This window comes from Macaca mulatta, chromosome 18, assembly GCF_049350105.2.
Source record: "Macaca mulatta isolate MMU2019108-1 chromosome 18, T2T-MMU8v2.0, whole genome shotgun sequence".
Classification (NCBI taxonomy): domain Eukaryota; kingdom Metazoa; phylum Chordata; class Mammalia; order Primates; family Cercopithecidae; genus Macaca; species Macaca mulatta.
Genome location: NC_133423.1, coordinates 80,104,005 through 80,130,936, shown reverse-complemented (window position 1 = coordinate 80,130,936; position 26,932 = coordinate 80,104,005). Strand labels below are relative to the sequence as shown.

General features: G+C 38.6%; 1 protein-coding gene across 4 annotated transcripts in view; it reads right to left on the bottom strand.

Moving 5' to 3' along the window:
• NDUFV2 (NADH:ubiquinone oxidoreductase core subunit V2) overlaps positions 1–26,932 on the bottom strand; it is a 35,085-nt gene that overhangs the window by 6,957 nt on the left and 1,196 nt on the right. Inside the window, exons 1-8 of one of the 4 annotated variants that reach the window (XM_077974647.1) lie at positions 15,763–16,494; positions 14,442–14,449; positions 9,666–9,731; positions 8,201–8,263; positions 7,999–8,115; positions 5,062–5,230; positions 2,694–2,803; positions 796–872 (exon numbers count right to left, since the gene is read on the bottom strand). In XM_077974647.1, coding sequence (XP_077830773.1) covers positions 796–872; positions 2,694–2,803; positions 5,062–5,230; positions 7,999–8,115; positions 8,201–8,263; positions 9,666–9,731; positions 14,442–14,449; positions 15,763–15,853 — 701 coding nt within the window. In that variant the 5' untranslated portion in view covers positions 15,854–16,494. 4 annotated transcript variants of the gene reach the window in all.

Here is a 26,932-nt window from a genome sequence, read left to right as displayed (position 1 = left end):
GGCAGATCACGAGGTCAGGAGATCGGAGACCTGGCTAATACGGTGAAACCCCATCTCTACTAAAAATACAAAAAAAAAAGCCGGACGTGGTGGCAGGTGCCTGTAATCAACAGCTACTCAGGAGCCTGAGGCAGGGGAATCGCTTCTACCTGGGAGGCAGAGCTTGCAGTGAGCCGAGATGGTGCCACTGCACCATTGTACTCCAGACTGGGTGACAGAGTGAGACACCGTCTCAAAATATTTAAAAAAAAACATGATTAAGCATCACATTAAAGCATTAAAGTCACTAGCCAACTAGAAAACCCACAGAGGAGGGAGACCAAAGCTATGTCATATGAGAAAAACAATGAAACAATTTTGGATATTCCATCTAAGAAAAAGATACGGGGAAGACAGGGTAGCTATGTCAAATAACTGAAGAGCTGTCATTTGGAAGAGGTACTAAAATTACCTTTTGTTGATTCAAAGGGCAGAACTGGATTTTGAGGTAGAAATTAAGAAGGAGATAGTCTTTGGGTCAATCTTCTATCAGTATGAACTTCTAAATAATGGAATAGATTTCTATTTGTAGTAAAATTTCCTTCTCTATAAATATTCAGATAGGTATCAGATGATTATCAGACACGGTTTTAGAAAAAAAAAATTCTTGCTGTAGATGACATTCATACAGATAATACTATCCAAAGCTCCTGCCAATTCCTATGAACTTAAGGTATAAAATTTTTTAAATTAAGTTTATGTGAAAGATTAATTTAGGTGAGCCACTAAAACTTCTTATATATAAATAAAGCATACCTTGGCCCAGGTTTTGGGATTTTGCCAGCCTTGAGCTCATCAATAATTTCTTCAATATCCTTAGGTGTCAAATCCTCCTGGAAAAAAATTAACAATAGTCATATTGAAATTACTTTCTTTTATATCAATATATTTATAGAGACAAGGTCTCACTATGTTGCCCAGGCTGGTCTCCAACTCCTGGGCTTACGCAATCCTCCTGCCTCAGCCTCCCAAAGTGCTGGGATTATAGGCATGAACTACCACGCCTGGCACAAAATTACTTTCTACTGCTGAAATCTGTAAATCCCTAATGCCAGTTATTTTATTGTCTATCTCAGCTCAGAAGATAGTTACCAAGGCATCAACAATTAAGTAACTCCTATATATAGTACACACTGCTAAATATAATATGCAACAAGAGCTACAGCTGAAGAGGCAATACAGAATATTGCTTTGAATTGAAACATATTTGCATTTGAGTTCTGGCTCTATCACTTACTAGCTAGTAATCTTGGACAAGTTACCCAGCCTCCTCAAGTTTATTTGTAAACCTAATTCAGCATGTTTTTGAGGATTAATGAGAAAATATATAAAGCAGAACAATGTCAAGGTACATACTAAATAAATGCTGTATTCTTGAAGAAACAGTAAGGTACAAAGTAGCTGTAGTAACTTGTTAACTAGATGCCTAAAGATCTAACTACTGCTAACTGAAAGAATATCTATCTCAGACAAATCCGTCTACAGGCTACTATATTTAGACTTAACAATGCTTCACACAAAGCCTTGATTGTCTAATTCCTATTTAAATCAAGAAATAAGTACCCAGAGGCCAAATTCTCAAGGAAAACCAAAGAAAAAAAGTGGAACATCAAGCAAACTTGGCTTCAGGGTTTCAAAGCTTAGAGGGGCAAGGGGCAAGGGACCCAGCCAGCCCCAGAGAGTCTAACAGAAGACCATATAAGCTACACAAGTTAAGGTCCCCAAAAGCTTTAACCTCAGTATAAGGGTAAACTATCCCTCAAAGAAAACTGCTAGTCTGGAACCTTTCACACCAGAGGAACAGAGGCCTAGGGTATAAGGAGAGGGGCTTTTCTGGGGCCAGCAGTAGTGCCAGGAGCAAGAGAGAAAGCAAATCCCTTCTTAAAGAAAATCTACCTTAAATACAGTCCCTCCAAAATTTCCATAAACAAATTTCTAAGAAATATGAGCTAACAAGGTATCTTGAATTAAAATGGTGATATAATTAGGGTAGCAAGCAATTTTTAAAGAAATAACTAGAAAATGCCATATATATGGATATTAAGAACATTTTTAGAAACTTACAGGTCAAAGGAATCAAAATGAAAAACTTAAAAAAACAATAGAAACAATCAAAAACAAAAAAGACTGCAAAACTTGTGAGATCCAACTGCAGTACTCAGAGGTATGATACCATCTCTATAAAAATTTTTTTAAAAGCCATATAACGTATTAGTATGGCTGCATACATATATAGACACAATTTATGATAATGATAAAAGATATCTCTGGGATAAAAGGAAGAGAAAAAGATTTGGAATGGAGTATTTCACCTGTATCTGTAGCTTATTTCTACAAATGATGATGATAATATCTGAAGTAAAATGTGGCAAAATATTACTCTTAGTTAAGTCCTGATAGTTGGCTACACAAGGATTATTTTCTGTACTTATATCCAAATTATTAAATTTTTCATAATCTAAAGTTTTAAAATTTGTCTTCTGAAGTTAAATGCAAAAATGTTTAAAAAATTTTTTTAAACCTGGATATTTATGGTAACCATTTCTTCTAAATGAATAATTCAGAAACCAACATCTAAGGACACAAGATCAAATATTTAAAATATTTCAAATATGAATCATACAACTTTAACTTATATTACATGAAATACTCACATAGTAATTGTCATTTATTTGAACCATTGGTGCGTTCACACAGGCCCCTAAACATTCCACTTCTATAAGAGTAAAAAGTTTGTCAGGTGTAGTCTCCCCAACCTTTATTCCTAAAAATATAAACAAACACTCTAAGGACCAGGTTATATTTTAATAGTGATTTGGTTAAAAAAAAAAAAAAGAACAATTTTTACAGAGGTAAATTAAAAGTTTAAGACTATTAAGTTTTTTAAAAAGAGGCCAGGCACAGTGGCTCACGCCTGTAATTCCAGCACTTTGGGAGGCCGAGGCAGGTGGATCACGAGGTCAGGAGATTGAGACCATCCTGGCTAACACTTGTGAAACCCCATCTCTACTAAAAATACAAAAAATTAGCCAGGCATGGTGGTGGGCGCCTGTAGTCCCAGCTACTCGGGAGGCTGAGGCAGGAGAATGGCGTGAACCCGGGAGGCGGAGCTTGCAGTGAGCCGAGATTCGGCCACTGCACTCCAGCCTGGGAGACAAAGCAAGACTCCATCTCCCCCCCAAAAAAAAGAAAAAAAAAAAGTTTTTTAAAAAGAAAAAACTCCTAGGCCAAATGCAGTAAGTGGCTCAAGTCTATAATCCCAGCACTTTGGGACGCGGTGGTGGGAGGATGGCTTGAGCCCAGGAATTTGAGACCAGTCTGGGCAACATAGGGAGACCCAGCTCTACAAAAAAATTAAAAATTAGTAGCTGGTATGTAGTCCCAGCTACTCAAGCAGCTGAGGCAGGAGGATTGCTTGAGCCCAGGAGGTTGAGGCTGCAGTGAGTCATGATTGTGCTACTGTACTCCAGCCTGGGTGACAGAGCAAGACTCTCTCAAAAAAACAAACAAACAAACAAACAAACAAAAAAAACCCCAAAAAAACCTCTTTATGTAATTTTAACATTCAAGGAAGTTTTTAGTGGACTTGTTCCTTTAAAAGCAATCATATTTCAGAGGACACAGTGTTTGTTATACAGAAGTGCATCAGGCTGTATTATTTTCATTTTGATTGCAATAATTAAACTACTAAAATCACAGTCACATTATCAGATTTGGTAAAGACTCAGAAAACTTCTAACGTCAAAGATTATTAAGGGATGTGAAGAAAATGGGTAGTCTCATACATTTACGGAATGCATTTGGGAAAAATACAGCAAAGTCTGACCCTACAATTCTACTTCTTGTAAACAATCTCAGTATACAACAGGACAAGTATGCAAAGATGTGTGTACATCAAAGTAATTGTAACAGAAAAATGAGGCAGGCCAAGCATGGTGGCTCACACCTGTGATCCCAGCAGTTGGGAGGCCAAGGTGGGAGGACTGCCTGAGGCCAGGATTTCACAACCAGCCTGGGCAACATAGCAAGACCCCTCTCTACAAAAACAAAAATCAATTAGCTGGGTTTGGCAGTATGCACCCATAGCTCCAGCTACTTAGGAGGGTGAGGTAAAAGATCACTTGATCTTTTAAATGCAAAAATGTTTAAAGAATTTTTTTAAAACCTGGATATTTATGGTAATTGGAGGCTGCAGTGAGCCATGATTGAGCCACTGCATTCCAGTCTGGTGACAAAGTGAGACCTCAACTCAAAAAAAAAAAGAAAAAAAAAAATGAGGCAGACATATATATTGTGCTGTAGAAATACAGCCAAAATAAAGTCTAAAAAGCAAGCATACATATAGTACGTTTATATATTTAATAATTAAAATGATATAAAATCTACAACTAATATATCCAATTGTTATCAGGATTTATACCTTGATGGTTTTGGGGATGGGGATTTTGAGCCAACTTCAGCTTTCTGTTTTATATATTTCAATACCACCCAGCTATTTTTACAACATGCACGTACTTTATATTCAATAACAAAATAGTACTTAATTTGACATATATAGTTAGAAGTGTAGCAATAGCAGTTTTCTAGGGGAAAGTGCCTGTTTACTTTTAAAATGCTACTATAACAACATGTTTCAAATTTCCCTTCCCAAAGCATTCTTACTATGCTTATATCTTATTTGTTCCATGACTTCTTTAGAAGAATATGAGGACAATAATGGGTCACTTTTCAATATACCACATGCTGTCACAGAATAAGTGAAACAATTTTCTAAGTGAAACAATCTTCTAAACAATGAATATTTTATAACTTCTAGAAGCATTTCAAACACACTGATTAAAAATGAAAAGATTAAAAACTCAGCTTTAAGAACCGAGGAAGAATACCAAATAGGAAGAAATAAAGATGTGAAAACACAGATCCAGTAAGATGGCACAAGTTGGAAATTTTAGATAGAAATTATCAAATCTAGAGAGACAATTCTATTTTTTATCCATGTTACAAATATCATGTATTCCCTACCAAGCTTTTTCTGAATGGCCTCCAGTATGCTGTCAGAGTTTCGAAGCATGCAGGGTGTAGTAGTGCAGACCTGAATGTGATACTTTCCAACTGGCTTTCGATTATACATTGTATAAAAAGTTGCTACTTCATATACTCTCATTGGAGGTACTTGTAAAACTTCTGCAACCTAAAATATTAGGATATTTAAAAATAAGATAATTACAATGTTAGTAATGGAGCTTTAATTATGTTGTACAAAGTATAATTTCAATATTGGCTCAATTTGGTAAAAACAGAAAAGTTCTTCAAGAGCAGAAAACATACTTGTCTTGGGTAACTGGGAGATATAAACTCTTCAATTTTTGCAGACAATGTACTTACACTTAAACCATACAGAGCCCAAAAGTTAATGGAGTTAACAGAACTTCCTCCTTCTACCCTACTTCTCACCTCTGTAAAAGGATATTCTTTTTCTCTAAATCTTTAAGTCTTTCACTATTAAGAATTTCTACTTTGATCAAAACTCATATTTTGTAATCTGTCTAAATGGCAAAAAATTGATGGCCAAACTCCAATAAAGGAAGCAATTAGATTTTTAAAACCCTCACCAATTTTTTTCCAAAAAGCCTACATACAAATGGTACAGCAACAGAAAAAAAGGTTGAAAATCAAAGCTAATTGGCCCATATTTTAAATATGTAAACTCAAAATTTTATAACTCTACATATATGTATACACATATTATCATACTTACACAATCACACACTCTTCTCCCACAATAATCCAAAACACTACTTCTATTTCATATCACAATACTCTTTTGAAAGTTGGATCATATAATCTAGTACTTTCTAACCCTTCACATCAAGACATTAATAGAAAACAACTGTTTTGACATTCTGGTGTTCAGAACTAAGGGGATCACCAACTCAGCATGCTTTTCTTAGGGCAAGTCTGTTAGGGAAAACAAGGCTTTCTAGCTGTTTGCCAGGGCTGGTCCTTGTCTATTGTAATTTATAATTCTGTCTACAACTTTCTAGGTGACCTATTATCATTAAGACTTACTATCTGGTATTCTTAGAAATTATACATATATCCATATTCTGATATAAAAGAAGAGTGGGCATTTCAGACAAGTATGTTGAACTTTCTCATACTAGGAATTCTAAAGGAAATGTATTCTCAAAAGATGTCTAATCATGACTCACTTGTGACAGATAAAGTAGTTGTGCTATTTCATTCGGCAGTTCTAAATCAAGGATGTATTCCCAAATCTGTGGAGCTCTCCATCAAAATATACATGCTGGAACCCTACCAAAGGAATAATTTAATAAATCTGGAATGAGACCCTGGCTCATTTGAAAAGGCTCCTTCCTGGAATTCTGCACATCTCCCTACACCTTAGTGATGGTTAAATATTAAGCTTCTGGATATTTTTTGTTGTAAGGTTGGGTGTTTCATGGGTTGGGGGGAGGGGCAGTAACATTAAAATAAAAGTCCCAAATGTAAAGTGCAAAGAATCCTGAGTCTATTCCCTACACCCTAAACTTCCTGCCTTTCGCCCACACAAATCCAACCCTAAATATAATAGGACAATACATAAATACGTATTTTTTAAGAGATAGGGTCTCACCATCTTGTCCAGGCTGGTCTTAAACTCCTGAGCTCAAGCAATCCTCCCACATCAGCATCCCGAGTACCTGGGACTACAGGCGTGCACCACCATGCCTGTCTTATTTTTTAAATGTTTTCACTTTCAGTTTCTTATTTATTTTTAGTTTGCTCTGCTAACGTGACACTCAGCAAGATTTCCAACAGGCTTATCATTATTAAAAACATGATGTTTTCAAAATAATAATAAAATTATAATTAGAAGCATATACCTAAATCATTATAAAGTTGGCTATTTTAATTTTTAAAAAATGTTAAGTAACTTCTCAAGAAATATATAATTTATCGAAAAAATAACCACCTATGTTTAGTCAGGATAGTAACTCACTAAACTTGCTTTATAACATTTTTCATAGGGAAAAAATACCAAGGATCCACACAGTGTTATAATACTATACAATGCAATAAAAGATCAATAAACTAAATCTAAAATTTGCATTTAGGATCCTAGTAGATAAATTGAGGATATTCCTATTCTCTTAGAAAGATGATAGTCTAGCCTAACAGTTATAACAAAATAAAGTTTAGAAAGTGGTAAGAATGAAGTACAACAAAATCTCTATTATAGTCGGTCAAGTAGAAAATGCATTGATTTAGAAATGAATTTAGTCCTAGAGCGATCTCGGCTCACTGCAATCACTACCTCCAGGGTTCACGCCATTCTCCTGCCTCAGCCTCCTGAGTAACTGGGACTACAGGCACCCACCACCACACCCGGCTAATTTTTTGTATTTTTAGTAGAGACGGGGTTTCACACTGTTAGCCAGGATGGTCTCGATCTCCTGACCTTGTGATCCGCCTGCCTTGGCCTCCCAAAGTGCTGGGATTACAGGCATGAGCCACTGTGCCCGGCCTATTATGTTACAATTTCTAAGCAGCCAAAGATATAAAATATTAAAAATCTTCAGACTGTTGAGCAGATCTTTTTTTCTGTAATTCTAGTGTTTAAATATTACATTCATTTTCAGAATATCTTGGTACTAAGTTATACACATTTGGAATCTTTTATCTTTCCTATGACCATTTCCTTCAAAAGAAAAAAAAAACACATATACCCTCTTTCACCATAATGCCTTCCCTATTTCCTGCAAGGTTAGAAATCACCTCTATGCATTAAGGGAACGAACAAAAACACAAAGACAATTCAAGGAAACATACAAATGGCTAAAGGGCTCCAAAATCCTAGATTCTGACACTGGAGATGATCAGAGTAATTTCTATAAAAGGAAATTATCATACACAATCTCTTCTCTTTTGGAACTAAGGCAAAAATGAATCCAGTACCTTGTTCATAGCAGAGATGGGCAACCACCCATTCTGCCTTTGGGCTAAATCCAGGACTGGAAGAACAGCTGCTGCTTTATGGCCTTCTGGATAGTTTTTTACTATTGCCTCTATCCTCTGTGTAAAAGAAAGAACATCATTTTCCACATCTAGAAAATATTACCTATTTGGTACATTAATTATAATGTTAATTTAGCCATACCTTATAGTTTTCTGGTGTGAAATCAAATGGAGTATCAGGGTTATTTTCAGGAGTATCTCTGTGCTACACAACAAAAAAAGGTTTTCAGAATTATCCGAATTCTCTCAAGTGTGAATAATACTGTACATTACTATACTATTACTTATTGTTTAATCTCTCCATTTTAATTCCAACATGATATATGGCACCCTATCCTTCCATCAAAAAGAATGACTAAACACACATTTGATGAGTATGATTACCAAAGTAAAGTTAGAATTTAAAATTTTATAAAGGACCATTTAAAGAATAAGAAAAGTACCTTTAGGAACAAAAAACCCAAACAACAAAAAGTGTTATCCAGCTTCATTAGAGAATAAGATCTTCTGACAGAATTACCAAAACATTACCAATTATTGGAAGCCTTTATGAAATTAAAACACAAAATATTAAATGTGAACATGTGTATTTTCCCAAAAGAGAGGGTATCAGATTGTCAAAGGGATCTGGGATCCAAAAGGGTTAAGACCCATTACTTTAGGAGGGTACAAAAGGACCATCTCAAAAAAAAAAAAAAAAAAGAAAAAAAAGCACCATCTCTTTCCCACATTTTCCATAATAGCCAACAGCAAGAAGCTTGATTTCTTCTTAAAAGAGCAGACGCAGGCCCTCTTCAAAAACGGACAAGAAATGGCATGTCAACAGGAAATCAAATGAGTCACACTGAGATTAACACTTACGATCAATTAATGTTATGTATGTGTGGTGAATACAGAAATGAATCTCTTGATATGTTAACTCTCAGAGTTCTGCTTTTTAAAGGACATAAACCAAAAGAGGAAAGAAAACAGAAACTCTAGACAATGATCTCAAATATGTGGCCAATTTGATGATTGATATGTAGCAGGAAGCTACTTCTTACACCACTAACTAAATCATCACACAAGTCCACTATATTTCCTTTACACAAGAGTAATCCCTGAAAACTGCACCTTGTCAGAAAAGGGAAATACAGTATCTTATCCTTTCCAAATTGTGCGACTAATCTGGGGAGTTCATAGATTTCTATCTATAGTTAAAACTCCGGAAACTAAAAATATAAAGACCAGCTGCTAATCTAGTTACTACATTACTAAAACCCATAAGTTTCAAACTAGTGTCATTTTGGGATTCAACAAGTTACAATCTTCAAACCCTCAGTAAGCCAACATGACTGAGAATCCAAAGTGTGATGAGAATCAGGTTAGGGCTCACACAGTAATTTCACTGGAAATAAATTCTTATTCCCACAGTTTTCCTGGTACTAATTTAAACTCATGAGGTTCAACTGGAACTACACGTCTTTTGAAATGTAGTAAATTCAATTAGCTATATGTAAATTCCCACAATTTTAGACAACGGTATTTAAGATATTTTGGATTTTTACAATGGATTTACCCAAATTTCCAAGTCTTTTCTTTCCAAAGAAATGTAAGTAATTACTTACCACAAATAAAGCTCCTCCAGCTCCATTTTGCATAGCTGTCTTATGTAAATTCCTTACATGTCTTCCCTAAAATTTAAAATTTTAAGGAAGTTTAGTAAATCACAGCCTTACAAATTTTTTCATAAAGAAATACTTTAGGATTCATAATTTAAAACAATGGAATCAACTTATAAAAGATCTTAAGAAATATGGTATACTACCCTACCCATCTCTATTTCAGGAGAGGTATTTTACAAATGGAGATTCAAAGGCAAGATTCACCCGCCTAACATCACACACACGAGTCAATAGGAGAACCAGGGCAACCCAGATCTGCTGAGTTGTGTACCTTCCTGCCATGCTCTGCTGGCATGCATTTGGTGAATTAATGTACTATTAACTTCTTGACTTTCACTTTTGTCTGAATCAAGTTGGATGCCAGCTTTCACTTAGTGTGAAACATGTTCATAAACATGTTTTCATTCTGTACAAATGAGTCATATACTCTGTACAAATGAGTCAACTGTATCCTCCTTTTCAATCCTTTACTAAATTAGTTCTGAAACTCCAGCTGTAAAAAGTAGTTTCTAGCCGGGTGCAGTGGCTCATGCCCGTGATCCCAGCACTTTGGGAGGCTAAGGCAAGCCGATCATGAGGTCAAGAGATCGAGACCATCCTGGCCAACATGGTAAAACCCTGTCTCCACTAAAAACACAAAAATTAGCTGGGCGTGGTGGCACACACTGGTAGTCCCAGCTACTCAGAAGGCTGAGGCAGGAGAATCGCCTGAACCCGGGAGGCAGAGGTTGCAGTGAGCCGAGATCACACCACCACACTCCAGCCTGAGCAACAAAGCAAGGCTCCATCTGGGGGGGCAGGGAAGAACAGTAGTTTTAGAAAGCTATTTATGATGCTATGCAGACTGACAATGTTCAGTTGCTTTGGAAGGAATCTGATTATTCTCTCAGCTGCATTTCATTTCTCTTGGCCCTCTTGCTCCTACCCTGTCCCCCACCCCAAGTATTTCAACTACTATTCTGGATTCCTCCAATTTCTGAGTTCTGCTAACCACAGACGGCAGAACAGTGGGTTAAACCAAGCATGGAACTAGCAAAGAGTTGGACAATTCAAAGGCAAACATAGAAGAAAGTAAATGGAGTAATATAACACAATAGTATATTTAACTTTTCCCTAGGTCCAAATGGTATTTCAGTTGAAGAAATATTAATAAATAAGTTTACATGGAACATCTGCTTTAATTAAGAAAAGACTAAGGTACACGATGTGAGACAGGTACAAAAGATGGGAGTGATAAATATCAATTTCAGGATAACTGGGAGGCAGGGAGGGATGCAGTCGGAGAGAGGTGCACAAGGGGGCTTCGACTGTGTTGGTTTTGTTTTGAAAAATTAACTGAAACTAAAATTTAGAAGACAGTCACTGTCATCTTAGCTCAGAAAATTTTTTTAATCTAATAACAATTTTTGAGTAACATCAGTGAGTTACTGAACTAAATCCTGAGAGAAAAGACTGTATATTTATAATGAAGGATTAATTTTAAGAGGAGGGAAAGTATTCAATCTTCTCTTTAATTTCTGAACACTAAAATTTTCTGTTTATTGGCTTTTTATCCACTCCTTGCAGGTTGTCCTCAGGGCTCAGTTCACACTTCTATCTTCTATTCTCTATAAAGCCTTTGCCTCTGAGAACTCATCCGTTAACCCTACACTGGTGAGTCTTAAATCTTGCACATGTTTGATGACAAGAGGCTAATAGCCTGAAGAGATCATAAATGCATTTAAAAAATGAAAAAAATGAGTAAAGATCATAAACAAGTTTCACAGAATTCAAATTGCTTACTAGTAACTAAAAGCATGCAATTTAAAATAACATTACTAGCTATCAAACTACCAACTCTACCAAACTTAGTAAAGATAGCACTCCATTCTGTTGAACACATAGAGAAACAAGCACACTTAAAAATTCATATAGCCTTTTAGAAAGCAAATTACCATGAAATATGGAAAGCATAAATATGTGTCTTTTTTCTTTTCTTTTTTTTTTTTTTTTTGGAGACAGAGTTTCGCTCTTGTTGCCCAGGCTGGACTTCAATGGCATGATCTCAGCTCACTGCAACCTCCGCCTCCCGGGTTCAAGCGATTCTCCTACCTCAGCTTCCCAAGTAGCTGGGATTACAGGCATGTGCCACTCACTATGCCTGGATGATTTTTTGTATTTTTAGTAGAGACGAGGTTTCTCCATGCCGGTCAGGCTGGTCTTGAACTCCCGACGTCAGGTGATCTGCCCACCTCAGCCTCCCAAAGTGGTGGGATTACAAGCGTGAGCCACTGTGCCTGGCCCCAAGTGTCCATTTTTTAACTTAGTAATTCTAACCTAGATATTTTTCCTATAGTACAAAATGAGGATAAAGCTGTACATGAAAACATGTTGTTCCTATCATGTTTACTGCAGCAAAAACACAACCTAAAAGCCCAATCTGAGCATATTTTAACTAAATACTAATAATTCTGACACTAGAACGTGACATAGCTAACAAAAATATTTTGTAAAAATAATCACATAGAAACTGCAATCAGGGTTAAATAAAGCAAAAAAGCAAAAATGCATAAATTATCTCAATTTACAGACACTGATTAAAAGACTAGAAGGCCTTAAATAATTAAAAGTGCTTATCTCTTATTACGATGTTAATGAAATAAGGGACTCTATTTTATATTTTTATATTTTTCTCTATTTTCCAAATTTCCTATTAGCATGGATTAACTGGCCCAAAAAATCCTACTTAAAACACTCATCAGGTGTAAGAAAAACTTTTCTCTATTGTAAAACCTATTTCTCCTTCTAACCTCCTTGTATATCAAATTAAATAACACCAAATCTCTAAATTAAAATAGCTTCCATTTTGGATTAATATTTGATCCCTTTCTCATTAATCCAGGATCTGGCATGCACTTTTATTTAAAATAAAAATATAGAGATAATCTTGAAAATTATTATTTAGGCCCATGTTGCTACATATTGGAAAATCTATTCTGAGGCATTCTCTTGCTGACCTGTGAAACTCTGGATATGCACATGAGTTCACAGACATATTTCTAAAAGTGGTTTAAAGTCCAAATCATTGAAGACAGACTACTGATTGAGAAGGGTCAAGATAAAGTAGCTAAATTCTAGGAAAAAACAGACTTTCAGATTTTTTATAATTGTTGTTGAGAACTTGGGTTTAGATTACCATTCTGCCACTTACTAACATCTGACCTTGCACAACTCACTTAATTTTTTTTAAGCCTCAATTTCTGTACCTATAAAACAGGGTTATCTTCTCATTGGACTATTTTGAGATTTAAGTCAAGTTTCTCTGAAAGTACTATATAACCTGTAAAGCATTATAACCTGTTTAACTGACATAAGGATAAAACATTTAATAACTAAAAAAAAAATCCAAACAACTGCATTTTAAAAACTACACCTATTTTTTCTGGCCGGGCGCGGTGGCTCAAGCCTGTAATCCCAGCACTTTGGGAGGCCGAGACGGGCGGATCACGAGGTCAGGAGATCGAGACCATCCTGGATAACCCAGTGAAACCCCGTCTCTACTAAAAAATACAAAAAAAATTAGCCGGGCGAGGTGGCAGGCGCCTGTAGTCCCAGCTACGCGGGAGGCTGAGGCAGGAGAATGGCGTGAACCTGGGAGGCGGAGCTTGCAGTGAGCTGAGATCCGGCCACTGTACTCCAGCCTGGGCGACAGAGCCAGACTCCGTCTCAAAAAAAAAAAAAAAAAACTACAACTATTTTTAAAAATTGTGCTGTTAGTTGACTTTATCAAAGAGTTACTGTCAAATACAACATACTGCCAATATTCTTGCATTTGCACATAATTAGTTTTTCTTTATATCCACATATATAAGGCTTACAGTTTTTCTAGTGAATTTATAATGTATTTGATGGTTAAAAAACCATCTACTTCTCCACTGAAATTAACTTATAAATTTCTTTTTTAGTTAAAGAAAGTGGGGAAGGAGGAAGAAATAGGCTGGTAGAAAGATTTGTGGGTCTCAGGTTTGTGCACATTTTGTGAGCGGCAGCGCTGAACAGCTTTTGTTTCAGACTATCTTCTCAATTATTTTTGTAGAGAATATCTTCTCCTGGGGCAAAAGCTGAGTGAGTTTTCTTACAGACAGGGTTTCCCAAGTCAAGGTCCCTTAGCTATGATGCACAGCATTCACCTGGGCTGTTCCATATCACTCCCGTTGTACCAGGACAAACCGCAGACGAAACCCCCAAGACACCGAGTTAAAGAAGGAAGGGCTTTATTCAGCCGGGAGCTTCGGGAAGACTCACGTCTCCAACAACTGAGCTCCCCGAGTGAGCAATTCCTGTCCCTTTTAAGGGCTCACAACTCTAAGGGGGTCCATGTGAAAGGGTCGTGATCAATTGAGCAAACAGAGGGTACGTGACTCGGTGGGGGCTGCATGCACCGGTAATTAGAACGGAACAGAACAGGACAGGACAGGGATTTTCACAGTGCTTTTCTATACAATGTCTGTAATCTATAGACAACACAGCCAACTAGGTCAGGGGTCGATCTTTAACTACCAGGACCAGGGTGTGGCTCTGGGCTGTCTGCTTGTGCATTTCATTTCTGCCTTTAGTTTTTACTTCTTCTTTCTTTGGAGGCAGAAATTGGGCATAAGACAATATGCGGGTGGTCTCCTCCCTTACCATTAGATATGAATGTCAGGGGGAACTAACATGAAGTTCATGCTGCCTACTGACCCAGGATGCTGCCCCCTGCCAGTATCCATGAAACTGAGGCAGGTTAACTTGTTAGCTTACAAATGGGGTAAAATTTCAGATCTGTCAAAGTTCTTTTTAAGAAAGTCAATAAAATCTAGAAATGTGCCAGTTTCCATTTTTTACTGCTTTTTCTATCAAAATATCTCAACAGAGACATCATAAAAGAAACCAGTAACAGCTGCTGTCTCTAAGCAGAGGAATCAAGGATCTGGAGTGGGAAGAAAATCTAGTCTTTTTTTTTTTTTTTTTTTTTTTTTTTGAGACGGAGTCTCACGCTGTTGCCCAGGCTGGAGTGCAGTGGCGCGATCTCGGCTCACTGCAAGCTCCGCCTCCTGGGTTCACGCCATTCTCCTGCCTCAGCCTCCTGAGTAGCTAGGCCTACAGGCGCCCGCCACCGCGCCCGGCTAATTTTTTTTGTATTTTTAGTAGAGACGGGGTTTCACTGTGGTCTCGATCTCCTGACCTTGTGATCCGCCCGCCTCGGCCTCCCAAAGTGCTGGGATTACAGGCTTGAGCCACCGCGCCCGGCCGAAAATCTAGTCTTTACTGCCAGGAGAATATTAAGCACTTTACATGAAATACATCTCTTAATGCTCTCAAGAACCCTATGAAGTACACACTGTTATTATTCTGTTTCTACAAATGAGGAAACAGGCTCTGGAGCTGGGCTTTTAATTGTTTTGTTACATTGTCTCTCCATACATAGAGTATTTATGGAATATTAGATAACAGTGATACATCCCACTTTCAGAGGTATTATAATGTGGAAAGTTAGGACGTGGGATGTATCATGGGTTAACATATATAATATGGCCGGGCGCGGTGGCTCACGCCTGTAATCCCAGCACTTCGGGAGGCTGAGGCGGGCGGATCACAAGGTCAGGAGATCGAGACCACGGTGAAACCCCGTCTCTACTAAAAATACAAAAAATTAGCCGGGCGCGGTGGCAGGCGCCTGTAGTCCCAGCTACTCAGGAGGCTGAGGCAGGAGAATGGCGTGAACCCGGGAGGCGGAGCTTGCAGTGAGCCGAGATCGCGCCACTGCACTCCAGCCTGGGCAACAGAGTGAGACTCCGTCTCAAAAAAAAAAAAAAAAACATATATAATATATGCAACATATATTTTTTATAATACATATTCTTGTATCCCTACTCTGTACTGTTTTTTATATATATATATATATACACACACACACACACTATAATATGTAGCCTTGCTTACTGTTTGAATTTTTTGCCATTATATGTATTACATTTAAACTTTTAAAAACCTATGAAGGGCTGGGCACAGTGGCTCACACCTGTAATCCCAGCACTTTGGGAGGCCAAGGCAAGAGTGTCACTTGAGGTCAGGAGTTCAAGACCAGCCCGGTCAACGTGGTGAAACTGCATTTCTAACAAAAAATACAAAAATTAGCTGACTGTGGTGGCGCACACCTGTAGTCCCAGCTACTCAGGAGGATGAGGTGGGAGAATTGCCTAAACCTGGGAGGTGAAGGTTGCAGTGAGCTGAAATCACGCCACTGCACTCTAGTCTGGGTGACAAAGTAAGACCCTGTCTGAAAACAAAACCAACCAAAAAACCCAATGAAGTCTTTAGTTCTGTCCCTGTCTTACTATCACCACTATTTCAGACATTATTTCATGTCTGTACATTACTGTAAGTCTTCTAGCTGATCCCTTTGTCAATTCAAAACATCCTGTCTAATGTCACCAAACTAATCTTAAAAATACCATCCTTCTGGCCAGGCACAGTCTGTAATCCCAGCACTTTGGGAGGCCAAGGTGGGCGGATCACAAGGTCAGGAGTTCGAGATCAGCCTGTCCAATATGGTGAAACCCTATCTCTACTAAAAATACAAAAATTTGCAGCATGTGGTGGCGCACACCTGTAATCCCAGCTACTTGGGAGGCTGAGGCAGGAGAATTGCTTGAACCTGGAAGGTGGAGGTTGCAGTGAGCCGAGATCGAGCCACTGCACTCCAGCCTGGGCGACACAGCGAGATTCTCTATCCAAAAAAAAAAAAAAAAAAAAAAATCCTTCTGATGTTGAGTGTGGTGTAAAAGACAACCAACACTAAACACGTTCTAGTATAGGAAGTGTCAATTTCAGCATTTCTAAAAAGCACATTTTCCACATTCTAGCACTCTGAAGGTGGGATGTATCACTGTTATCTAATATTCCATTAATACCCTATGTATGGAGAGACAATATAGCAAAATGGCTAAAAGCTCAGCTCCAGAGCCTGTTTCCTCATTTATAAAAAGAGAAAAATGATGGCATGTACTTCAAAGGGTTCTTGAGAGCATTAAACGATGTACTTCAGGCCGGGCACAGTGGCTCACGCCTGTAATCCCATCACTTTAGGAGGCTGAGGCGGATGGATCACCTGAGTTCAGGGGTTCGAGACCAGTCCAGCCAACATGATGAGACCCTGTCCCTACTAAAAACACAAAAATTAGCTGGGCGTGGTGGTGCGTGCCTATAATTCCAGCTAACTGGGAGGCCGAGGCAGGAGAATCGCTTGAATCCAGGAGGCAGACGTTGCAGTGAGCCTAGCACACGCCACAACACTCCAGCCTGTGAAATAGGGTGAGACTCCATCTCGGGGGAAAAAAAATGTACTTAATAAAGTGCTTAATATTCTGCCTGGCAGATGGTAAGTACTATTTAGTGCTGGCTATCATTAGCTATTATTATTAGAAGTACTACATGTCAGGCACTAAGCTTTTTATACATTATTTAATTCTTAAAGTTCCCTGCAAGGTGGGTATAATTTCCAGAAATTTAAACAAGTTATGCAAACTTCTCAAGGTTAGGTCACATCACTAATTATTGGCAGAAATTATGTTAGATCCTAGGGCCACATGACTACAAAGGCCATGACCTTATTATTAGCCACTTGACTATTTGATGCCATCAAAGCTTTAAAAGAACATAGTAGGTCTAAGAAACCAAGGAGTTTAAGGAAGAAAATTAGGCCTCCATATATATACAGGCAGGCAGATAAGAAATGAAAAGCCCTGCCTACTTGGCTTACAATGCTCCTGTTAAGAGAGAAAGATGCAAATTATTTGATCTTTTTTTAATCCTTGCCACCATTCTCTTCTATTCCTGCAAAAAACCTGAATGTATACACACTAGCATAACATTTGAGCAACTTAATTTCAAAGTCTGAAGTCGACCTCTTCAAAACTGCGTTAAGGGCTGAGACAATGTTTATAAAATAAAAGAAGCTGGCCAGACACGGTAGCTCATACCTATAATCCCAAAACTTTGGAAAGCCAAGCCCCGTAGATCGCTTGAAGCCAGGGGTTTGAAATCAGCCTGGGCAACATAGTGAGACCCTGTCTCTACAAAAAATACACAAATTAGCTAGGCATGGCGGCACATGCCTGTAGTCCCAGCTACCTGAGAGGCTGAGGTGGGAGCATCGCTTGAGCCCAAGAGGTTGAGGTCGCAGCGAGCCATGATCATGCCACTGTACTCAAGCCTGGGAGACGGAGTGAGATGCTGTCTTAAAAGAGTAGTAAGTAAACAAACAATAAAGAAGTAAACTAAATAGTGAAGATAAACTGATAAATCTTAGCGCTGTTTTTTTTAACTGGCACAAACTGTTACTCATCCCTATCAAGTTACAGGTGGCCTGAAAATGCCTTTGAAAATTGTTTTTTTGTGTGTTTAAAGAATATCACCTATTTTACATTCATTGTAATGTCTATGTCAGACACTTTCAATAAAGGAATAAAATATTAAAACTTCTCATTAACATCTTTACACTACTTACTGGGCCATTTCAATTTTGTTTCACTTTGAAATAAAGAGGCATTCCAGGACCAGGCTTAAAACTGGAAAAAACAACTTAGCTAGGCTGGAATGATTCAAAGAATAAGCTGAGTTCCCACCCATCCCCTTCTTTGACTACCTATAGTCTTTTCTCTAGAATCTGGCTTCTCATTGGACTCTGAAATGTCTATACCTCAAGAAATTCCAATTGAGTTCAATTGAAAATGCAAGTTAACTTCCCTTTTTTAAGAAGAAAAGCATGGAACCAAGTAACTTTTTTAAGTAAATAATATCATAGCCTAATATACAACTAAAAATTATCAGTGGGTTTGAATTCTAGCTTGTGTGTGTGTGTGTTTCAGAAGGAACAGAGATTTAAGCAGGCCAAAACAGTGGCTGCCTTTGCATTGGATTCAAGGAAACTTGAGTGCCTCTGTGTTAAGCTCTTCTACATACTTTTTCCCAATTCCTAAAAAATCTGTAGTGAGTCATCATTTCCATTTTACATTTACAGAAACTCAGGCTCAAAGACAGTAACTTGCCCCATACCGCACATTTAGTGACAGCTGGATTTTGAGCCTAGGCTCTTTGAATCTAAGGACCCTGTGCTCTTTCTACCAGCCGAAATTTCCCTTTCACTGTCACTGGCAATACCAACAGCTCAAAATGACAAAAATTAAAGTTTTATATTCTCCTCAAGAATAAGATTCCTTCATTGTTTTTTCATGGGCTCTACTCTTTTTCTGAATTTCTTCTGTTGTTCAAACAATACTGCCATCCAACGAAGCTCTCCTTTCAGTTCTATCAGACATTTGCATTACAGAAGGACCCATCCAGCTAACAGAAGTTAATAAGAGACTCAGAAGCCAGTAAAACAAAACTGACAGAAGCAGTAATCTAATTATAAAGACAAGACTAAGGTCAGGCAATTCAAAAACTCTTTTTTCCCCCTTATCAGAGGCCAGCTAAGGCAAGGAATATATCTTTTAGACGATCCCTAATATTTACAGATTAAATCCACCAAGATGTGTATTTGCCTATGCAAGAGTCACAGTGCACACGTGAAACATCTCCGGTGAATCCAAAGTGGTCTGAGGTCCCTCCCTCCGTGCTTTCCTCCCACTGTTCACATCATCTGCTGACTTGTTACTTACAGCGTTCCCCATTGCCAGTTCAAGCAAGAAACTGAAACCTCCTCAAAAAGTCAGCGTCTGTAATACATTCATTCAGACTAAGTATTTTTACATTAAAAAAAAAAAATCCTCGAGGCTGGGTGCAGTGGCTTATGCCTGTAATCCCAGCACTTTGAGAGGCCAAGGCAGGTGGATCACCTGAGGTCAGGAGTTTGAGACCAGCCTGGCCAACATGGTGAAACCCCATCTCTACTAAAAATACAAAAATTAGCCAGGCATGGTGGCATGTGCCTTTAATCCCAGCTACTTGGGAGGCTGAGGCAGGAGAATCACTTGAACCCAGGAGGTTGCAGTGAGCCAAGATCACGCCACTGAACTCCAGCCTGGGGGACAGACTGAGACTCTGTCTCAAAAAAAAAAAAAAAAAAAAAAAAAAAAAAATCCCTGAAAAACAAAAGTTTTTCAGTGCATTTTATTTTAACAAAGTTGATGCTGGGTTAATAATTGTGAAATCTATTTCAAGGATAATCGTAAATACAAACGCTTACTCTATGTCAGATTTCATGGTATAAACTTTACAAATCTACACTATAATTCATTTAATCCTCTCAGCAAGCCTACCAAGTAGGTATTATTATCTTATTTTACAGGTGAGAAAATTAAGGCTCAAAGAAGGGGGAAAAACTCTCCCTAGATCACACAGCTAAATAAATGAAATGCTACATACAGATTTTCCTGACTTCAGTACATGCCTTAACCACTAAAATTTAAGTTTTGCTGTATTTTCAGATAGACATAGGAGGACTTTTACAAACATCCTCCAAGTAAAATTCCATCAGTAACTTAGCTAAAAATGTTATTCAGGTTAAAACGTAAGTAATTTTTACCATACTATGAGAGAATTAACAAATGTAATTTGGCTAAATTTTATATTATAGAAAAGCTGCACGAACAGCCCAGGTATTACAGGCACTGTGCATTACAGATTAAGATAACAACATTAATGATTCCGGTCATCTTGACCATACATTAAAGAAAACATTCTTTAAAGATATAAAATCCCACATGAATACAAGCAACAACCAACTGTTCTAAGGACAAGAATAATTTATAGAAATGAAACACCCATCCAGTGGACCTGGGGTTCAGTCTCATCTCATGTTCTTCACTGTCCTTGTATATGTAACTAGCTATACCTACGGCATTATCTCAACTTACACCTTCCACTCATCCATCATGACCAAGGTTAACCTCCTCCTCTTACCCCTTTAAAGCCCCTAAACCTCCATCTCTTTTCCCTAAGCAAAGTGAAATCATTTCCCTAGTCTGCTTACACTGGCACACCTTTTATTACTAGAGTGCCTATTAAATTTAAATCTTCACCATACATAGTGATTTCCCTTAGCAACTTCAATTGTTTCAGCAACTTCAGAAAGGTAGATTAAAAACAAAACAAAACAGGACTTGCAAATAAACCCAGCCCTTACTACTGTGTGATCTTGGGCATTTATTTGTCCAGCAATTTTCATATATCTTACCGGTAACACCTAGCAAAATATCCCACAGATAAAGCCACCTTCCCCCTAACCAAAATGTGTGTAAACTGTCTTTAATGTTTTGTTGAATGAAAGACATTTCCTATAACTGATTTATAACATGCTTCCCGAACTGATTCAAAAACTACTGACAAGGTTCCCCATTGGAAAATCAGACTGACTTTCACTTAATAGGTTATACACCATGGTCAATAGACTTATAATTTATTACTCAATGTACTGAGCACTAAGGTACTCAACAGTGCCCAAAGAGAAGGGAAAGCCAACTATTTATAACTTTGAAACGGAAACTGAGTTTGCGTCTCTAATAAAAAGGTCACGTCTCTAATAAAAAGGCCTACTGAAGCTCACTGCATAGTTTGTTCATTCTCTCTCTCCTTAAACTGCTAATTTATGGCTATGGCAGGCAGAATAATGGTCTCCCAAAGATAACTACATCCTAATCCTGGAAACCTGTGAATATTAGTTTACACAATAAAGGAGAATTAAGGCTGCTAATCAGCCAACCTTAAAATAGGGAGATTATCCTAGATTATCTAGGTGGGCCCAATGTCATCAATCACAGCATTCTTACAAAGTGGAAGAGGAAGGAGAGTCAAGGAAGAATATGTGATGAATGCCAGAAGTAGGGTCAAAGTGATGCATGTAAGAACTAGACCTGCCTTTGCCGGGTTTGGAGATCAAAGAAGGGATCAAGAGCAGCCTCTAGGAGCTGGAAAAGCCAAGAAAAGAGATTCACCTCTAGAGCCTCCAAAAACGAATGAAGCTTGGCCTACACTTTAATTTTAGCCCACTGAGACCTATGTCACTTTTAACCTCCAGAACTGTAAGGTAAAAAATGTGACGTTTTATGCCACAAAGTTTGTGGAAATTTGTTACAGCAGGAATAAAAAACTAAATGTTTTGGGGTGTTTTTCCTACATTAACTTCTTTAGAGTCCTTTGAGTCACAATGGAGATACACTGGGAAATTACAAAATCAAGTTTAAGAATCTCTAATGGAGAGTGAGAGACTTCGGTGGACATGGCTCCCAGCGTGCCAGCAGCAGAACCCGAGTATCCTAAAGGCATCCGGGCTGTGCTGCTGGGGCCTCCCCGGGCCTGTAAAGGCACCCAGGCACCCAGATTGGCTGAAAACTTCTGTGTCTGCCATATGGCTACTGGGGACATGCTGAGGGCCATGGCGGCTTCTGGCTCAGAGCTAGGAATAAAGCTGAAGGCAACTATGGATGGTGGGAAACTGGTGAGTGATGAAATGGTAGTGGAACTCACTGAGAAGAATTTGGAGACCCCCTTGTGCAAAAATGGTTTTCTTCTGGATGGCTTCCCTCGGACTGTGAGGCAGGCAGAAATGCTCGATGACCTCATGGAGACGCGGAAAGAGCAGCTTGATTCTGTGATTGAATTCAGCATCCCAGACTCGGCTGATTCACCCCAAGAGTGGCCGTTCCTACCATGAGGAGTTCAACCCTCCAAAAGAGCCCATGAAAGATTGCATCACTGGGGAACCCTTGATTCGTCGATCAGATGATAATGAGAAGGCCTTGAAAATCCGCCTGCAAGCCTACCACACTCAAACCACCCCACTCGTAGAGTACTACAGGAAACAGGGGATCCACTCTGCTATCGATGCATCCCTGACCCCTGATGTCGTGTTCGCAAGCATCCTAGCAGCCTTCTCCAAAGCCACATCCTAGTATCAGAAGGCCAGACGAGACTACACCACTGCTCATCACCCCGCGGCGTGATCCCTGCTCTTAGGTGCTGGGCAGAAGGGAAGGGTGGTCAGGGTGAGGATGGTGAGGGAGGGCCGGTGAGGGGCTCAGAGGAATACTGGGAACAACAGCAGTGTTATTGTAGTGTGGCAGTTTCTTTTATACATAGGTGGGAGTTTTTAAAGTGTAAGGGAAAAATTAATTTTTAAAAAAAACCATGCTTGGAGGGTGGGGGTAGAAATAGAGAGATACAGTATTGTTTCTAAGGAATTGGGTTTTCATTCACTCTGGACTGGTGAAAATATTTTTTAAAGCCAGTGCACTAAGACGTCAGCTTTTATCTCAGAACCCCATGGGTTCCAGACCAAGAGTACAGGAAATCAAATTGTCGTCCTGTGTGTCTATAGCTTGCAACAGGGAGGCTTTGATTACTGACCCTGGTTCCACACACTGTAAGATCAAAAAACCGTCTCCACATTTGAAAGAGACGTAAGGTGTATTCACAGGGATGGTGGCTCAACAGATCAAGCATACTGGAATCAAGGGGAGGGGGAAGGGAATGGAATGGAAAGGGAGGCTGATTCCCTTCCCCTGACTTACCACTGATTTACTAGGCTACCTACTCTCATGAGTAACCTCTCACAGCTACCCAGCACATGCCAGTCCTATGCTTCTTTTAGCTGCAGTGTGTGAAGGGACTCTTTTAAATAAATGAGCAAGTGTCCTAAGCTATGTCATCCAAAGATTGTCCTTTCCATTATCAAATCCTGTGACTGGGATCACTCAACAGCACTGTGATGTATTATTTTCAATGAGGTGCCTTTCTTAACTGACCAAATGCTGCTTTGTTTGGCCCCTAAATCAATAAAATGTTAAAAATTGTTAAAAAAAAAAAAAAATCTCTAATGGAATGGGGAAAACATTTCATTGTACAAAACTTAAAATTTGGAAGGAAAAGTGCCACCACACAAGATGGCATACTTCTAGTATGGCTAAGTAGACACTGTCAGGGCAAACCACTGAATAACTATAAACTCTGGACAAAATATTTTATAAAAACAAAAGCTTTCTGAAGGCCCTGGGGAACAACCAAACAGGCAGACACAGAAGGGGAGTCTACATGCATAAAAAGCCAATGAGGTTTTTGTTTTTCCTTTACATCTTTTAGCCTGAAGGCAGGCCTCACTTAGAGTTTAGAACAACAACAGACATGGTAAAGTGGGAAATCCCAGAAAAGGAAGAGTCAGAAAGGGGGAGGGAGTCCTATACATTCGGTATATAAATTCTACGGAAATCTCTGGCTGAACCCTGAACCATGCATGTACATGCTGCAGACTCCAAGGAATCTAGCTAAAAGAACAGAACCAATATTTGATCTGCTGCCCACAAGGGATATGAATAGCAACAACAAAACACACTATTTGGAGGAATAAAACAGGATCTAGAACCTCTACAACATTATCATTCACAAAATTCAGCATACAATCCAAAATTGTTCAACATATGGGAAACAAACAAAAAAGGAAAACATATTTTCAAGAAGAAAGAATCAACTAGAAACTTCAGGACAGCTATAATCATGCTTAAAGACATAAAGGAAAATATCCTCAATGAATGAAAAAATATACAATACAGATGGTCCCTGACTCACAATGGCCTGTCGTGCAATTTCCCAACTTTAAAGCATGATGAATATTCAGCATGCTCCTCGATTAAGTCCAGATAACCCCACTGTAAATTGAAATTTACATACTTTCAATTTACAGTGGGTTTAATCAGGATGTAATCTCATTGTAAGTAAAGGAGTAACTGCAATTGAAAATGCCACCACAATCCCCTCACCTTCAAAACTACAGTAGCAGCTTGGGAATGAGGCAGTGGTAAGTTCTAAAGTGGCATCAACATTACAGAAAAACCATGGGCAATTACTGAAGAAGAGAATAAACTTATTCTGATTATCTATTACTCCATAATTTATAACTTTTAGTCAATTACTACAATCACCTATGAGGTATTATCTCACTTTACAGAAAAGAAAAATGAGGCTCAAAGAGATTGTGATGGCTCAAGGTCACACAAACTAGTACTTAATTCTGGCCATATTTTAAGCAACAATGAGCTGAAAAGCCTCTTCAAGAGAATGGCAGCTAGCAAAGCAGAAATTAGAATAGGCAATTTATTTGAAAGCATAATCATTAAAGGTTTCTCATTTAGGCCGGGCGCGGTGGCTCACGCCTCTAGTCCCAGCACTTTGGGAGGCCGAGGCGGGCGGATCACCAGGTCAGGAGATCGAGACCATCCTGGCTAAAACGGTGAAACTCCGTCTCTATAAAAATACAAAAAATCAGCCGGGCATGGTGGTGGGCGCCTGTAGTCCCAGCTTCTCAGGAGGCTGAGGCAGGAGAATGGTGTGAACCCGGAAGGCGCAGCTTGCAGTGAGCCGAGATCGCGCCACTGTACTCCAGCCAGGGCTACGAGCCAGACTCCGTTTAAAAAGAAAATAATAAATCAATAATAAAAAATAATACTAAAGGTTTCTCATTTAGGAAAGGAACTTAGGTAGACTTTTCTTGTACTTTTCTTGATACTTGCTCGGTTTAATGTGAAATCCCACTACTTGTGAAAGGTTAGAAGGGCCTGGTTATATAAGCAATAGAACAGCCTCACAATGGAATGCTATGTAGCATTAAAATGACAGTGTAGAAATGTCTACTGATAAGGAAAGCTGATCAGAATACATTACAAAAAAGCAGGCTACCAAACAGTATAAATAATATCTTCCCCATTTTGTAAAAACTAATTATCTGTAAGGTCTGTTAAGTGTAGACATCAAAATGTTAACAATGGTAATTTCCAGGTTGACAAGACAATGGATGATTTTTATTTTTTGAGCTTATTCTATGTGGTAATCTCAATACTGTTTTTCCTATAACGTATTACATGTGTAATAAAAATTAAACTTATTCATCAACTCAAATATTGTGTACATACTGCATATCAGGTACTATTTGTTTAAAAAAAGCGGGGAGGGAGAGGCGGAGCGGGAGGGAGACAGAGAGGGAGAGAGGGAGAGAGGGAGAGAGGGAGAGAGGGAGAGAGGGAGAGAGGGACAGAGGGACAGAGGGACAGAGGGACAGAGGGAGAGAGGGAGAGGGAGAGTTGTAGAAACATTAAACCTGATTAAAATGGTCCTCCACTACCTCAAGTTGTTCTTTTTCATTGTTAAAACTGCTTTTCAATTTATACTTCTAGCCCCTTTGCCTCAAAAACAAAAGAAAATCTACAGGCACTCTTATTTCTATTCTTTCTACCATGTCTGACGCTCATCATCTTTCACCTAGCATTCTGCAAGAGCCTCTTATCTACTTAGTCTCCCAGTTTCTGGGTCCAAATCAAACCCATTCCACCCTCAGTCCTATCCAGTGACCCATCCAAAACAGAAACCAGATCTTATTTCTGTACTCTAAAAACTTTCACTGACTTCTTACTGCCTCTGAGATAAAATCAAATTCTTCAGTATGGCACGCAAGGAGCTCCAATATCTGGCCCCTGTCTCCCCCTTATTTCATTTGGGAACACACCTTACCTCCAACAGCAGAGGTGGCTTCTCATACATACCGATCTTTTTCTTGCCAACAAGGCTTTTTTTAAGTTGTCCTTTCCACCTAGAATACCCTCTGACCCCACGCCCAATCTGTTAGTACTACCTTCAGGAAAAATCTTATGCACCTTGAAACCACATTGGATGACCCTATTCACATCTCTAACACTGTGCTTTTACATCGTCTCATATTTATCTTAAAGTTCCTCTTACGTGAGACTATCAATTCCAAAAGAATGGGAACTAAGTCTTTTCCTTATCTGTAATATGAGGAAAAAGTAATATCAACCTCAAAAATGGGATGTGGAATGTAGATATTTAACTCAGTGCTTGGCATACAGAAAACAGTTATCAAATGACTATCATTATTATCCACACTGTTACCTAGAGCTCAGCAGTGCATGACCTACAGTAAGACTTCAAATGTTTACTGAAAGACTGAACTCTGCAAAAAGGAATATTCCCATTTTACAACTGAAGAAACTGAGGAAGATTAATAGCACAAAGTCATAGAGCCACAAAAGGCAGTTAAGCTACCATCCAAACTCGAGTCTAACTCTTAAAACCCTGAATTCATTCTCAACGAACATACACTATCTCCCTCTTGCTGAGAAATGACTTAACCTATTTTACTCCTAGAAAACAAACAAAACTAAGGCTTCTTTCCAGTATTACTTGTG